Genomic DNA, 14,382 nt, shown 5'->3' with positions numbered 1-14,382 from the left:
AGTGTTTCTCGGTTGTTTGCTCTTGTCATACAAACCCAGTTTTTAAAAAAAATTTTACCAAGGAGACCCAGTAGTGACAAGGATGTGGGAAACCAGCATTCTGGTGGGAGGGTACATTTTCTGTACAATTTGGAGAGCAATTTCACACACTGCAGCGTGAGAGCTTTACATATTTAACCAATTCTACCTCTTGTAGTCTATCTTAAGAAAACAATCATTCAGGCAAAGCTCCACATACAAGCATTCCACTGAATCATTACCTATAATATGGCAAAAATTGAAAATAATGTAAACATTCAATAATGTATCTTTTATGTATCCATTCAATAATGCTTTTGAAGAATTTGTAGAAAAAGGTTCATGTTAGATGAAAAATATCAGGAAAAATGCTAAACTTGCAAAATATTATTGCTGTTACACATTTACTACATAAATACCACTATAAAACTAAGAAAATATTCCAAAATGTGGACAGTAGTTAATACTGAATGACAGACAGGACCTATCCTCTTCCATTTCTTAAACTGTCTTCAGTTACGTTGTACTACTTGAATATCTGAATCACAGAACCTCCCCTCCAATTTAAGGACAAAGGAAAGAATATTTAAAGGTGCTGTAGTTGAAAATAAAGTCAGACACAGCATCGTAGCTCAGTTATTTTTTCTTAGAAGATGCTGTGGGTAGGAGTTTTATTAATTAATTAACTTATTTTTGCTTTGTTGGGTCTTCGTTTCTGTGTGAGGGGTTTCTCTAGTTGTGGCGAGCAGGGGCCACTCTTCATCGCGGTGCGCGGGCCTCTCACTATCGTGGCCTCTCTTGTTGTGGAGCACAGGCTCCAGACGCGCAGGCTCAGTAGTTGTGGCTCACGGGCCTAGCTGCTCCACGGCATGTGGGATCCTCCCAGACCAGGGCTCGAACCCATGTCCCCTGCATTAGCAGGCAGATTCTCAACCACTGCGCCACCAGGGAAGCCCCGTAGCTCAGTTTTATTTTCAGTAGTTAAGAAACATTTAAGCACCAAACAAAGCAAGTGAACCCTCAGCACCCAAGGGCCAGTAGAGGCAAAAGATGAGGCCCCCATAATAAAGTGGCAACTACTACAGGAATCACTGCCCTGGGAGGGATGCACTGTCTAGGAAGGGACACAAGTTTAGACCTTAATCCCTTTCTCTAGCCCTGACTTAGCGTGCAACAGGGGGCCCAAAGCGCTGCATGGTCCGTATCACCAGAGAAAGCTGGTCAAGAAAGTTGACGATGGAAATTTGGAGGAGGTGGGAATCTTCAGCTCTCCAGTGGCTAAAAGTGATGGAAAAAGAAAATCAAGGTGATGGTAGCAACCCCTCCAGTCCCTGGCTCTGCCCCTCTATGACACCGAAGCCGCTGCCATCTCCATTGGAGTGCCCGCTGGGGCGGAGATGGGTCCAGTGCACCGTGTCACCTCCCTAGATCCAACCCTGCAGTATCTCCGAGTCTCCAATAGAGCGCCCTTGGGGGAGACTGGCCCGGCCACCTGCTGCCACTCCCAAGCAGCCCTTTCTAGAACTTACACTGCCAGGACGCTGCCGCTTACTGTGAGCTCCTTCCCAACAGCCCCATGGTGCAGTTCGGCATCTGGGGCCAGGGACCCACGGGCGATCTCCGCCTCCAAGGTGGACGGGAAAGGCACACTTAGGGCGCTGATGGAGATTCGGTTAAGGCACCATCCACACGGATCTGGTGCTTTGGGCCCTGTCTCAGGGCATCCTGACCAGCCTCACCCCTTTCAGGACTGCTTCTGGCCCCCCAGACCACGCCTGGCCCTAATCCGCCCCAGCCGCCCCGCTGCCCCGTGCTCTCATTTCTTCGCCCCCAGGCGCCCCGGGTTTCCTTCTGCTCTTATTTCTCCCCCTCAAGACCACCCCGCAGCAGCCCCTGACTCCCCCTTCTCCCCTTCGCTCCCAGGCTGCCCCTGACTCGTGCGCCCCTCTGTCCCACCTCCCACCGCAGGCAGCCTGCAGTCCATTCCCCACTCTGCCCTCGGGTAGGATACAATACGTGTGGCCGGCTTCCCGGCCTTCTGACCGTGGACGCGGGGTGTCCGCCCGGCCCCGGAGAGTGCTGTGCCGGCGTGACACACAGAGCTCCGTCGTTTGCAGCGGCAGCAGCACCCCCGCTGCGAGGGCCGCCCCTGCCCCCCTGGCTGTCCAGGCCTTCAGCGCCGCCCGCCATCCTGCCTGCGCCTGTGTCCGCCTCTGCCGCCTGCATGGCTGCAGCGCTCCGCCTCCGACTCTGCCTTCAGGCCGCTGGTCTCCCCATCCGCTCTCTCCGCTGTCGGCTGAGAGACAACGGCTCCTTCCTGAAGCTCCGCCCCCTCGCGCTGACTCCGCCCCGTGCGCCTGCGCAAACAGGCCCCTCTGAGGCCGAGGGGGTGCGAGGTGGGTTCCCGCGGAACCGGCCCGGCTGGGCGTTCTCCAAGACTCCCTTGGCCGCAGAGAAACTGAGGCTCCCTCCCAAAGCCCTGGCCCTTCGCAAACTGTGTGACGCGATTTTAACTTCCCTGAGGCCCTCGTTAAAATGCAGGATCTGCTTGAGCAGGTCCAGGGTCGGGCCTGGGATTCTGCATTACTCACAACCTCCCGGGGGATGTCCATGCTGCTGGTCCTCAGACTACACTTTGAGTAGCTAGGACCTCGCTCAGGACTTGGGATAAATCAGTGAAGCCCCAAATTATGTCAATATCACCCTAGGAAGTGAGTTTATTACAAATAAGAGGGGGGAGGCCTCATCTCACACCTATCAAATCAATTTCCAGGGATAATTGACCAGGTGGGGCCCCAAGGGACATAACCTGTTCTTCCAGGCTACGTGCAACTAACCGAGCCTCTTCCCATCACACACATCCTTACCAACCTACAGGCAGCTCACATGGGTACCCAGACACACACACCAGCCCCAAACTACTAAAAAGTCCTTTGAGATGAAGGCTTCCTGTGCTTCTTCCTTCTCTCGCTCCTGCCCCTGGGCAGAAAGAGTGGGCACAGAGTTCTGGGGGTGGACGGTATGGCTTGTCCAGGCAGCCTCAACTGGGGGCATGCCATTCACTGGGCCAGTCACATGTTGGCGTGTAGTGCTGTGTCCCTGCTAGAATTCTAACAAATTAAGGCATTTTGCAGCCACCAATGCAATTCATCCAGTTGGGGATCATCCTTGGATGGTAAAACCATTAGATAAAGGTTGTTGGGGAAAAGATAGTCACTGGGTCTCAAGGTGTCACCCAGATTACTTGTGCATTAGGGAGGGAAAATGCAACTTTACAAGGGAGACACCAGGTGATCAAACCGAGCCTCCCTAACGGTGGGCAGCCCGGTCCCCTGCCCCTCCTCGCCCTGTGCGGGGAGGGAGAAAGACATAGCCTGCCCTGGGCGGTGCCGTCCTCAAAACACCTAAGCTGAATCTAACCAGGGAGGAAGCGGGCAAATCCATACTGGGACTTTCTACAAGGCGAGTGCCCTGAACTCTTCAAAAAATACTGTTGCCTGATTGCCCGTGGAGAAGGGAGGGTTGGGAGAAGCAAAGTCGGCCTCCCACTTCCTGTCGTTAAAAGCCTGGCCGGCGGTGCTGCCCTTCAGGGCCGGGCACACGTGCAGATGCAGGTGCCAGGCGGGAGGGAACTGTGTCTTCCAGTACCCGTGCCGCCATCAACTGGGACATGCACTAAAAGAATGACAGGAAGGCTTGTGCAGGGGAGCCGGGCATGGCCTCAGAGTCACAGCCCAGAGTTGTGGCCTGAAGCTCAGAGACAGGGCTGGGATGAGCCACAGACACAGGTGCAAAACACAGAAATGGAGATGAAGGTGGACAGGCTCCCCAGGGAGTGACATGGAGAAGGGGTCCGGGGACGGAGTCTTGGGGCCCCCCGACAGTAAGAGATGGGGGTGTGGGGGGAGAACCAGCAAAGGAGACAGAGGAGTGAGCCACCAAGAGGAAGGGGAAGCGGACAGGGCGGCAGCAGAGGTGGCCAGGGGCAGGTCCCCAGGAACTCGGGGAGGCTGCTCCGGCTGGGCCCTGGAGGGGGACAGGGGCGACTGTCTCTCCTGCAGGCTTTTCAAGGCCTGGAGGGCTGAGGCCGCCACGGCTGTCGCATCTGCTGCTGGCAGGGCCTGGCGCGGCTGAGCAGCACCTGTCCCACCTACTGGAGCTGGTCTCGTCCAGGCCTGCGGGGAAAGCCTGCGAGGCGCCAGCAAATCGTGGGCACAGCTGATCTGTCGCCTGGGCGCTTCCAACTCCATGAGCCCCGCTCCGAAGAAACGCTGCTTTCCTCTGCGTCTGCCCCTCCTCCTGTGTGCCCGTGGGAAATGGCACCACAGGCATCTCATTCCAGGTGCCAGACCATTTCTGTCTGAGAGGCCACTTCAGCTGGGCCCTTCACTCATCCTGCCGTCTCCTAGCGGCACTGTGACCCCCACAGGGGCTGTGAGCTGCACCACGGGGATCAGCGACTGTCTCGAGGCCCCTCCGCCATGAGCGGACAGCGGGTCTCGGGGCCCTACAGCGGCCAGGGGCCAGGGGGTAACAGGTGGGTCAGCACCCACCTCCGGGGCGGACACTTGGCCCAAGGGGTACAGTGCCCGCGATAAACATTCCGGCCCCTGTGGAAGGATCTCAGCATTTGGAGCCTGTGGTGTACATGGGGCCACCCCGAGAATCTAAGGGCAAAGGCGGGGTGCAGCCTGCGGCCATTCCGTCTTCACGTGCGGTCACCCATCTCCTCTCACGACGGCATGGGCCTTCCCAGCTGGGCCTCCCATCTCTCATGCCGGCAGCATCTCCTCCCTCTCCATGTTCCCTCCCCGGCCCTGCCCCTCCACAGCTACACCCTGCTGCGCAGACAGGCTTCCAGAAGCAGGGGTCCGCGGTCACCGTCACGGCCCCTTCCCCACGGCGCTGCCGACGACCTTCTTGCTACCGAGGCAAGAGGAGGCTCTGCCGTGCCCTCCCTGTGCTTCTCGGCAGCACTAGCCACCCACCCCACCTTCCTGGAGGGGCGTTCTTGGCCTCTGACACCGAGCTCTCCCTGCGGCCTCCACAGCGTCTCCAGTTGGTGAAGTCCCTCACGGCCCAGTCCTCTCCCCTCTTTTTACACCATGCTCCCAGGGAAGCCGTCTCATCCGTCCTCACGGCATCTAGGACATCCCGAACGTCATGGAAGGCTGCACGGGGCTGTGGAAATCAGACCGGGTCCGGATCCCAGTCAGTCCTGTCAGCGAGGCGCCTACCATACACCCTGAAGACTCCACTCCTGTCTCCCTGTCCAGCCTGATCTACCCGCCGCCGACTTCCTGACCCCCCTGTCCAACTGCCCAGCAGATGGCTTTGTCACCCCCAAGCCGGGAGGCACTGGCACAAGGGACTTAACAACCGCCTCTAGGGTCTGTCTGCAGCATGCGTTTGTGTGTGTCACTCCCTTGCACTGCACCGGTCAGCCCTCCCCGAGGACCTGGCTTTCGCTGAGAATCTCCCTCTCCCGCCCAAGCCCACCCCATCCCCGGCCAAAACGATGGAGGCACCACCCAGTTCTGACCAACAAAAGGACAGCGTTTATTTGCTGGGGGCGTCTGAGAAAGAAGCTACGCTACAGGTCGGGAAGGTGCTCCTTGCTGGCTGTGATCAAGGGATTTGGTGGAAGCTGCAGGCAACCATCTTCTGATCCTGAGGCAGAGGCCTGGGATGAAGCAGACGCTGCAGAGTGCAGAGGGGAGGTAGGAAGAAACTGGGTATTTGGTGAAACTGTTTATCTGCTGCCAATACCCCTGGACTTCTCAGTTTCGTAAACCAATGCATTTCCTTTATTGCTTAAACCAACTTCCTCTACGGTTAAATCAATTACTGGAAACCAAAAGCCGCCCAGCTAATACAGTTCCTTTCGGATCAAAGTCTCACATTCACCTCTAGTGTGACTGGCAGTGTCAGTATAAACCTTCCTGACGGAAGAGAGATGAGAGTGTAGGCAAGTCTATCATCACACGGGCCCTGCTGCTGGGCGGGGCCCGGGCCTTCCATCTGTTCTTCACAGCCTTTGCCCGTCAGGCCTCTGTCCGTCCTCCCAGCCCGGGGACCCGGCGCTTACCCCACGAGGCCCAGGCAGGAGGGCGGCCCAGGCGCCCTGCTCCGAGGAGCAGGTGCCTCGATGATCTCTAGGGCCCACCTGCCAGCGGCTTCTGCCCCTCCCTGGCCCCCCACGACGTTCCTTGTCAGGCAGTGAGTGGCGTGCACAGTGAAAGGCCCTGTACACACGCGGCAGGGGAAGGGTCTACTTTCAGGCCGTGGGTGAGCGCAGGGTGTAGGGGCCTGGCTGAGTAAACTCGAGCCCACCACCTGTCATCTCTAAGGGTCGACGACCGCCCATGTCCCGGAGGAGACAAGCAGAGGGGGTGCCCAGAGAAAAGCTGTGACACTGAGGGCCATCACTCAGCTTTTGGCCTCACTTTGTATCTGGGACACAAGGGGGAGGATGGCTGCAGACTCCCGACCCCGGGGGGTTGTGGGTAAAGGAAACTGACTGAGGTCTAAGGAGTGACCCTCACTGTGCAGAGTCAATGGCTGGGGACCAACATGACACAGGGACTTGCCTAAAGTAACACCGCAGAGCTGGGTGACGTCCCAGACCCCCCGACATGCTTTCCCTTCATCGAGTGCACACTGGTGGCAGCAGCTTGAGGGGGCCCAAGGCTGGCTGTCACTTGACCTGCCAATGTCAGACCTGCCAGAGGCGAGGTGACAGGACTGGGCAGCAGGGGCCAGCTGCTTCCCCTTTCAGGCCTGGAAAGGTATTGCTCGAGGGTTTCTCCTCAGTGGGCTGAACATGGAAAGCCAAAGCCCACCCCTCAGAACCCTTCTAAACAACCCTCTCACCCTGAGGCACTTCTAGAAGCTGCTGGACTCAGGTCGTGGCTCTCCCACTTCAGCACTAGCGCCAAACATGGAAGCAAACCCAGGTCAAGAGCCAGATACAGGTACCCGCGTACCCGCCAGCTAGCATTATGAGCCGAATTGCAACATTAGAACACATTTAATGCTACATGCAGCTTGTGGCCTGGCCCGGCTCCTCCCCACGCTCCGGGAATCCTACTTGGAGAACCCCTTCTCCATAGCTTCAGTCACTTCAGGGTGCAGGAAGCGGCCAGCCAAGCGTTCCATGTCATCCAGCGTCAGGCGGCTCAGGGACCTCTCATAATCCTGAGGAGAGAAGGCCAGGCGGATTCAGTGGCGCGGGTCGGGGGGACACTGGGATAGGGGCAGGGGCTGCGAGCGGCTGGGTGGGACGTGGGAGTTCCGGGCGACGCTGCTCACCCTCTGGAGTTGGTCCAGGACCCTGCTGGCATCTGCGGCGCTGAAATGACGGGCCAGGACTTTGGAGATTAGAGACCAGGCGGCCGGGGGTGGGGCCGGGGCCTCGGCCACTATCCGCGCGCTGCTTTCTTCCAGTAACACCTTCTCCAGAGGTTTGACCACTAGGTTGAGCTTGGAATTGGGCCCAATGCTGTAATCCGAGAGTCTTTTCCCATCTGCCCGAGAGAGATTGATGGAGCTGTGGCCCACGGTGGTGGGAAAGGCCTCGGGGAGGCCAGGCGGAGCGCCGCGGCATCCGGCTGAGGATACAGCCTCCCCGGGGGTCAAGTGGCCAGAGCCCCCTCCAGTCCACTGCTGCCCGGGCTCGGCCCGGACTCCCCGTCCCCTGACTTCCCGCGGGGCTCCCCGGGCGTCTCCTCTCCCCGGTTACCTGCCAGGGCCTTGCCCTTGAACAGCAGCCGCTGCTGGCGGACGGGGACGTTCAGCCTCTCGGAGACCAGATGTTTCAGCGTGGACACCAGCTCGTCCTCCGACACCTGGCCGGGCCGAGGATGAGAGGCAGGCGGTGAGGCCGCAGCCCCCGCGGAGGGCGGCTCTCCTGGCTTCCCCTGCGAGGCCAGCCCGCCCGGTCCGTCCCCGCCCTCGGCCCGGCCCTGCGCCCAGGGGCCAACCGCGTGAGCCGACACGGCGGCGGGGCCCGGCGACGCTACCTGCAGGTTGCACTCGCGGCCCTGGAGCGCCTTCACTGTTAGCTGCATGGCGACCGCGGCGGCGTCCACTCCAACCGGCGCGAAGCCCTACAGACCCCCGCCGCGCGCCGCCGCTCCGGGCGCGCGCCACGAGCTGCCGTTGCCGGAAGTCGCGCGAGGGGCGCGCCCGGCGTCGCGTTCCCCCGCCCCCCACCCCCCCGGAGCACAGGGACCGCCCGGACCCGGGCCCCGCGGCGACTGAGCCGGGAAGCCCGCGGGGTTGAGAAGGGGTGGAGGAACTAGTCGGGCCCGGTCGGCGGAGTCGGGGAGCTGGGACTCGGGGGAGAAGGCGGGCCAGGGGTTCGCTCGCCCCCGCTCACCGCCCGCGGGCGGAACAGGTCAGCGCCGAGGCCGATTCCCTGCCTCTCAGGAGTGCGCTGATGACCCGGCCCTGCAGAGCTCGCCCCGCGGCCCGCGGGCCTCCTGCTGCCTCCTTCCTAGTCGGCCTGCGGAAAATCAGCTGAGCCTGGGAGAGGGCGGGGGAGCCAGTCCTCCGCTCTCATCTTCCCACCGCTCCTTCTAGAACAGAGAGACCCAACTCTCAGAGGGGATGCATGGGGAAGGAAGGCTGAGAGAGAAAGTCTGGGCAGAGGTCACCGTGTCACCCAAGCCAGCCCTCCACCCTGGCCCACACTTACCCAGCCACACCCTTCCTTCCCCCCACCCGCAGGCCTCAGAGGGCAAAGACTGGAAGGGACCCAAGCTTGCTTCTCTCTTTTATTGAAATATATTTTCTAGGCAGTGCCCACCTACTGAACTCAGCATGGCCTCTTTGGCACTGAAAGCTGGAGAATAAAAAACGAGTAAAAAAAATAAGCCTGGATTTTTCTGAGTGCATAGTGCATGAGAACTAAAGGCCTTTGGTACACAAGAACTGTGGGGACCGTGGGTGGAGGCTGGGGGCTAGGGGTGGCGAAAGCTTGACCCGGGGCGCCTCAGGGAACTGCACACACACTGCTATAGATGAAGTGGCCAGTAACTAAGGCCAGCATCTCTGAGGTGCCACTCAGTGCCACAAGGAAGGGGGCCTGGGAGGCATAGTCAGCCTGAAGGCGGCGGAGGGACAGCTGCAGCATGGCCAAGGCCAGCAGGCTGTTCTGCACCCCGACCTCGATGCTGACAGTCCGACGCTGGGCCACTGGCAGCTTCAGGCACGTGGCCAGGCAGTAACCCACCAGGAGGCCAACTGGGGGCACTGTGAGGCCCACCAGCACAATGGGCAGCCTGACGCCCGCCAGGATGAAGACCCCCATGTGGTAGGCCAGGAAGAGGCCACCCAGGAGCAGCACGAAGCTGAAGGGCTTGATGACCTGCAGCAGCAGCTGCGAGAACTTGGGGAGCTTGGACTTGATCACCACACCTGCTGCTATGGGGATGGCGATGAACAGCAGGGTCCCCAGGATCTTGGAAATGGGCACGTGGAGTGTTTCGTGGATGCTGAGCAGGCGGCTGTAGATGGCCGAGGACAGCGGCAGGAAACCGGTGGCAGCCACTGTTGAGATGAAAGTCATGGAGATGGCCAGGGTGACGTCCCCCCCAAGGAGGAGGCTGAAGAGGTAGCTCCCCCCGCCGCCGGGCGACGAGCAAGTGATGATGAGGCCCAGAGCCAGGGCCTTGGGCAGCATGAAGACCTTAGCCATCAGAAAAGCATAGAAGGGCATAACCAGAAACTGGCCCAGGAGGCCCAGCAGCATGGGCTGGGGGCTGTGCAGGAGCCCCTTCAGAACCTCGAGCTCTACTTTGCACCCAAACGAACACTTGTTGACAAAGATAAGAGGCAGAAGCAAGTAGAGTACTGGGCTCTCCGAGAAGTGGGCCAAGTCGGTGCCAAGGGGGGCAGGCGTGTCTTCAGCAGCTGAGACCCTGATGCAGAAATCTCTCCGCTCCTCAACCAGCGTGGATGGGGCCTCACGGGGGTCCAGGAGCTGGAGGTGGAGTGGCGCTAGCCCAGGCAGGCCCGAGTGGATGCTCACCACGAAGCCGCCCCCACCAGCCCAGGCTATGGCACTCACGTTCTTGATGGTCAGCACCTCTGTGTCCAGGGAGGTGACCCTCAGCACGGGGCTAGGCCCTGTCCCGTTGCCCTGGCCCGGGTACTGGCTTGAGACCACGATGATGCCCTCGCTCTCCTCTGGGAACTCAAACTCTGTCACGGAGCCATCCCCAATGCTCAAGTAGCAGCGCCCTGTCAGGGGCACGGTACGGCCCACAGCCGTGCTAAGACTGGCGCTGGCTGTGCCCCGTGCCCCCCAGAGCAGGCTGACAAGCAGCAGGCTGGCCCTGAGCATGCCTAGGGGGCCTGTGCAGACACTGCCCCCTCCCGGGCCCGGCCACCTCAGGGAGCTGCACCCGCCCCTCCTAAACACCATGGCTCCTCCCAAAAGATGGGGAGCCCGGGCCCCCTGCAGCTTAGGAGAGCGGCTCTGCGGGTGCCGTCGGGTTGTCCTGAGAAGGGTCCATGGGCAAGGCCTGGCCCTGTGCTGCCTTTCTTGATGGCAGAGGTCTTCCTGAGGAGTGAAGGGACACAGAGTGGTAGGTGGCTGGTGAGGGTGAGCGGCTGTGAGCCCAGGAGCACAGGATCTGGAAGCCCACTGTTCAGAGACTCGGCAGGGCCCCTTGCCGCAAGCCTGGGGATGGAAACGCGAGGCCTAGTGCTGGCCCTTGACTGCCATTCGGCTGCCCCCTCCGCAGTCACAACTGCCTCAAGCTTCCCATCCCTCACCCAGAGGGGCCACGTATAGGTCGGAGTTCGCCTTCAGCCCGCTGATAAGCACCGATTCCCCTGGGTTTGCCCACCACAGTGACCATCTGGAGATGTCCCGATACCAGAGGATCTGGGAGAGCCACCCTCAATCCTGTCACCACTAGCCTGTGCCCCACCTGCTTTGAGACGCAGCTGCAGCAGTACCACAACTGGGACGAAATCTCTGAAGGACTGCCCAGGGATGCCAAGGAAGCAGGCCCGCTGAGAGCAGGTTAGGGCATTTGAGTGTCATCTGCCAGGCAGAGAGCAGCCAGCAAAGGGTGGGGCAGTGTGTGACCACCAGGCCAAAGGCCCCAGGGGCTGATGTTCACCATTGACACGTGAACGGCGTTGCCGTGCATGGCCACCTGGCCTACCCTTCCTGCTGACAGGGGTGAGATGGGGGTTCTGGGAGGGAACAGGTCCCCTCTCCCCAGGGGAGTTGCCGGAAGGGGCAGCAGGAAGGGATCAGTTAGGGCCACGTGTCCACTGGGGGTTCTCCTCCTTCTGTCAGAGCTCCCACTCCCCTGGCAGTCCCAGAATTTGAGCTCCTAGAGCCACTGTGCCACATCTGAGGGGCTCTGCTCAAAGTCCAGGGATTCCTCCCCTGCCCACATGTGCCCCTAGCAGAGCCTGGAACTACCAGTGAGAGGAGGAGTGTTTCTAGGAGGGCAGGGCGCCTCAGGGGGAAAGGAGGACGTTTGTCTCCTTCCACTTCTCAATTTGGGCAGCCAGCAGCCTATTGCCACATCACCTGCAGGAACTGGAGCAACTGGGATGAGGACACAGTGATTTTTCATCATAACTGTTGATTGACTCACATCCTGCCCTGTCCCAGTCTTGGAAGAGGCCCCTGCTTCTCTAGATCCTATCAGGGTTGGGTCCTGGCCGCCCCCCTCACCGATGCCGGGGGAGCAGGGGAAGTAGGTGGTGAAGTTCCGCTGTGCCACCCTGGGATGCTATGGCCTCTCCTGCCTGGGGTTTGCGTCACTTACCCTGGAGGCCTTGGTCCAGCCTTGAGTCCCACCACCGAAGAGGGAGGCAGGAAAACCAGAGGGAGTCACAGGGAAAAGATGAAGGCACCCGGTACTGAAGCCACCGGGGTGCTGTGAACCAGTTCAGAAGGGAGCGGAGGCGATGGGCCATCCACCCCGTCCTTCCAGTACCGCTGGCGGCTTTGAGTCACTGAGTCACTGCGTGAGGGGTCTGGCCCGGACCCCCACTACTTCTGCTTGAGGTACCGCTACAGTTTGGGCAGATGCGCCCCTAGGCAGGCGAGGGAACCCCGGGCCGGCGGCTTTTTCCACACGGGCCAAGCGTTCGGTGTCGGGGCAGTTGGCAGTGCTGACCCGGGTCTCCTCCCTACCTGGGAGTCCAGAAGTTGTCGGATGGGGCACAATCAGAGCTCGGGCAGGAATCGGGGAGGGAGGGGAGGAGGAGCGCGCCGCCGCCGAGTTCGCGCTGCAGCCCCGCAGCCGGCAGGCCGGCGACCCGCCCGGGCGGTTCCGGGGTCTCTCACGCCATTCCCGGTCCCCGCGGCCGCGCCAGGCCTCACGAACGCGCGGTGGTGGCCCTTCCCCGGCCGGGGCCAGAAGCCGCCTTCCAACCGCCCTTCCCGGACCGAGGCCCTCACCTGCCTCCGCGGCCCCGAAGCTCGGCGCGGGCGGACGCCTGCGAGCTCGGCCCGCCGGGGCCCCGCCCCGAGCCGACGAGGCCCCGCCCCGCCTACCCCGCGGCGGCCTCCTCACCTCTCGCGGCCGGGGCGGGTCCCGACCGGATGTGGCGTGTCTGGGAGCGACGAGATGGCGCGCGCGCGCCGGCTTGGCAGCCTTCCGGGTGGTGGTTGGTCGGCGCTGGGTGCGGACTCGTGTGGCCACCCAGCCGCGGGTCCTAGCTTCCTGTGGTCGCTGCCGGGGCGACTCGCTCCGGGTAGGCACCCCAGTCGTTCCCAAACACGCTGCGACCTCTGGGGGCACTGGGACACAGGCTTAGACGTTAGCCGAACTAGGACGCCCGAGGGCTGCTGCTAGTGGCGGGAGACCGGGGTCAGGGTAAAGGCCACGTTCCTGCTCAGGGCGCCCAGCCCTGTAGCTCGAGAGCCAAGTCCGACCGACCCAGATTTCGGGTCCCAGGCTCGGCCTTGTTCCACCTTCGCTTCGTTCAAGCTTCGACCGAGCGCCTATTTCCACACTGTGTAATATCAGTGAACTTTTCAACCTCTCAAAACTATTTGGGGCCACCAGCCAGGTCCGGAGGCTTCACGGAAAAGGCATGCACACACATGGCATAGGAAGGGCAAAAAGGTGGTGAGGATGTAGAATGTGGACATGGGCAGACAGTAAGCAAGCAAGTATAGAATCACGGGGATTTGCACGTTCCCAGAGGCTGCTGGGCAACTGCAGTCAGGCAGCGGGACGATGGCTACCCACTGGTCTGGAAGACCTCTTGAAGGGCTGTGATGGAGGCCAGTGGTGCCCAAACTTGCAGGTTCTTGCCCCCAGGAGGTGCATAAGACACATCGTAGAGAATGTCCAAAAAGACCTGTAGCATCTCTTCTATTTAATTTTTCCAATAAATAATTGTAATCATTTAAATAAAAACCTATTAATTTTCATCTAGCCTTATTTAAAAATTCTACTTGTGTATGTGTGCTATAAAGTTCAGATTAGTACATGCGTGTGACATGTAAGCAGACACAAACATGGTGAGGGTACACACTCAGGGTTTGATTTATGTCAATAATGCAGAAACATTCTGAGGCTATAGCTCTAGGCTGTTCTTTAGCCTCAGTTCATAAGCCATTTGTGCGTGGACTTGGTGTCCCAGAAAGTCTGTACTGTCCCTCTCAAATGGGTTGAGCTGTCCTGATGGAAGCAGGCTGGCACAGGTGAGAGGGCTGAGCTTGGCACATGCTGTGTTGAAGACTGCAGTTTGCAAAAGAGCAGTGGTGCTGTCGCTGCCTGAGGATGGGGTAAAACTGGCCAGAGGGAGAAGGGGGATGGGTCAGCTGGAAGAACGGGGGATGGAAAACCTAAAAGATGTGTTCGCTCTTGAGGAAACCTGTGTTTTTATATTCCAGCTGGACGGGAATTGGTGCCAGGGGTCAAGGGGAGCAAATGTAGTTAGAAGGCTGCTCCCCACTACCGTCAGTCCTTTCAGTCTCCCCTGAAAAGCCAGAGTGGGCTGCTGGGCTGTCCGAGATGAGGGAATTTAGAGGCCTTCCCTGCAGGAAAAAAGGTGTGGCTAAATTAAAGACAAGAGAATGTTTGTAGTTAGTTTAGGGGATTAATAATTTACCCCAGAAGAGAAGGAAGGTCTCTACAAATCAGTCAAGGATATCTAGTTCCAAAAGAGAAGTCATCTGGACCGACAGAATAGATGGCACAAACGACAGTGACAGCTAAAACATCCGTGCACTTCAGATGGGAGACCTGCCACCGTCCTGCTAACAGGGTCACAGTGATGACCCTGAAAAGTGTGCCTACCTCCTGCTCTCCAGGCAGGGGGCTCCAAGTAAACCGTGTGATAAATCAGCACGCATGGAAGGCGTATTCTATACAA

General features: G+C 59.6%; 3 protein-coding genes across 7 annotated transcripts; all 3 read right to left on the bottom strand.

Moving 5' to 3' along the window:
* Positions 1 to 626: 626 nt before the first annotated feature.
* Positions 627 to 2,388, bottom strand: LAGE3 (L antigen family member 3). The gene is made up of 3 exons (XM_081223272.1): positions 2,030 to 2,388; positions 1,548 to 1,676; positions 627 to 1,296 (listed from the first exon to the last, which is right to left on the bottom strand). The coding sequence occupies exons 1-3, from the start codon at positions 2,242 to 2,244 to the stop codon at positions 1,182 to 1,184; spliced, it is 459 nt and encodes a 152-aa protein (XP_081079398.1). The 5' UTR covers positions 2,245 to 2,388; the 3' UTR covers positions 627 to 1,181.
* A 2,759-nt stretch (positions 2,389 to 5,147) lies between these two features.
* Positions 5,148 to 8,189, bottom strand: UBL4A (ubiquitin like 4A). Of its 3 annotated transcripts, none has more exons than XM_081223270.1 (5): positions 8,040 to 8,189; positions 7,760 to 7,865; positions 7,330 to 7,544; positions 7,109 to 7,215; positions 5,148 to 5,199 (listed from the first exon to the last, which is right to left on the bottom strand). In XM_081223270.1, the coding sequence occupies exons 1-5, from the start codon at positions 8,085 to 8,087 to the stop codon at positions 5,163 to 5,165; spliced, it is 513 nt and encodes a 170-aa protein (XP_081079396.1). In that variant the 5' UTR covers positions 8,088 to 8,189; the 3' UTR covers positions 5,148 to 5,162. The 3 variants fall into 3 exon arrangements, with proteins under 3 accessions (XP_081079396.1, XP_081079395.1, XP_081079397.1); XM_081223269.1 differs by lacking the exon at positions 5,148 to 5,199 and adding an exon at positions 5,568 to 5,718; XM_081223271.1 differs by lacking the exon at positions 5,148 to 5,199 and having other exon boundaries at positions 7,030 to 7,215.
* A 592-nt stretch (positions 8,190 to 8,781) lies between these two features.
* On the bottom strand, positions 8,782 to 12,480 carry SLC10A3 (solute carrier family 10 member 3). 3 transcript variants are annotated; one of them, XM_081222559.1, is made up of 2 exons: positions 12,455 to 12,480; positions 8,782 to 10,585 (listed from the first exon to the last, which is right to left on the bottom strand). In XM_081222559.1, the coding sequence occupies exon 2, from the start codon at positions 10,445 to 10,447 to the stop codon at positions 9,014 to 9,016; it is 1,434 nt and encodes a 477-aa protein (XP_081078685.1). In that variant the 5' UTR covers positions 10,448 to 10,585; positions 12,455 to 12,480; the 3' UTR covers positions 8,782 to 9,013. The 3 variants fall into 3 exon arrangements, with proteins under 3 accessions (XP_081078685.1, XP_081078683.1, XP_081078684.1); XM_081222557.1 differs by lacking the exon at positions 12,455 to 12,480 and adding an exon at positions 11,817 to 11,927 and having other exon boundaries at positions 8,782 to 10,705; XM_081222558.1 differs by lacking the exon at positions 12,455 to 12,480 and adding an exon at positions 11,817 to 11,927.
* Between the last annotated feature and the right edge of the window lie 1,902 nt (positions 12,481 to 14,382).

This window comes from Mesoplodon bidens, assembly GCF_964165515.1.
Source record: "Mesoplodon bidens genome assembly, chromosome: X".
Taxonomy (NCBI): Eukaryota; Metazoa; Chordata; class Mammalia; order Artiodactyla; family Ziphiidae; genus Mesoplodon; species Mesoplodon bidens.
The sequence above is the reverse complement of the archived record's forward strand: the minus strand, read 5'-3'. Positions and strand labels throughout refer to the sequence as shown.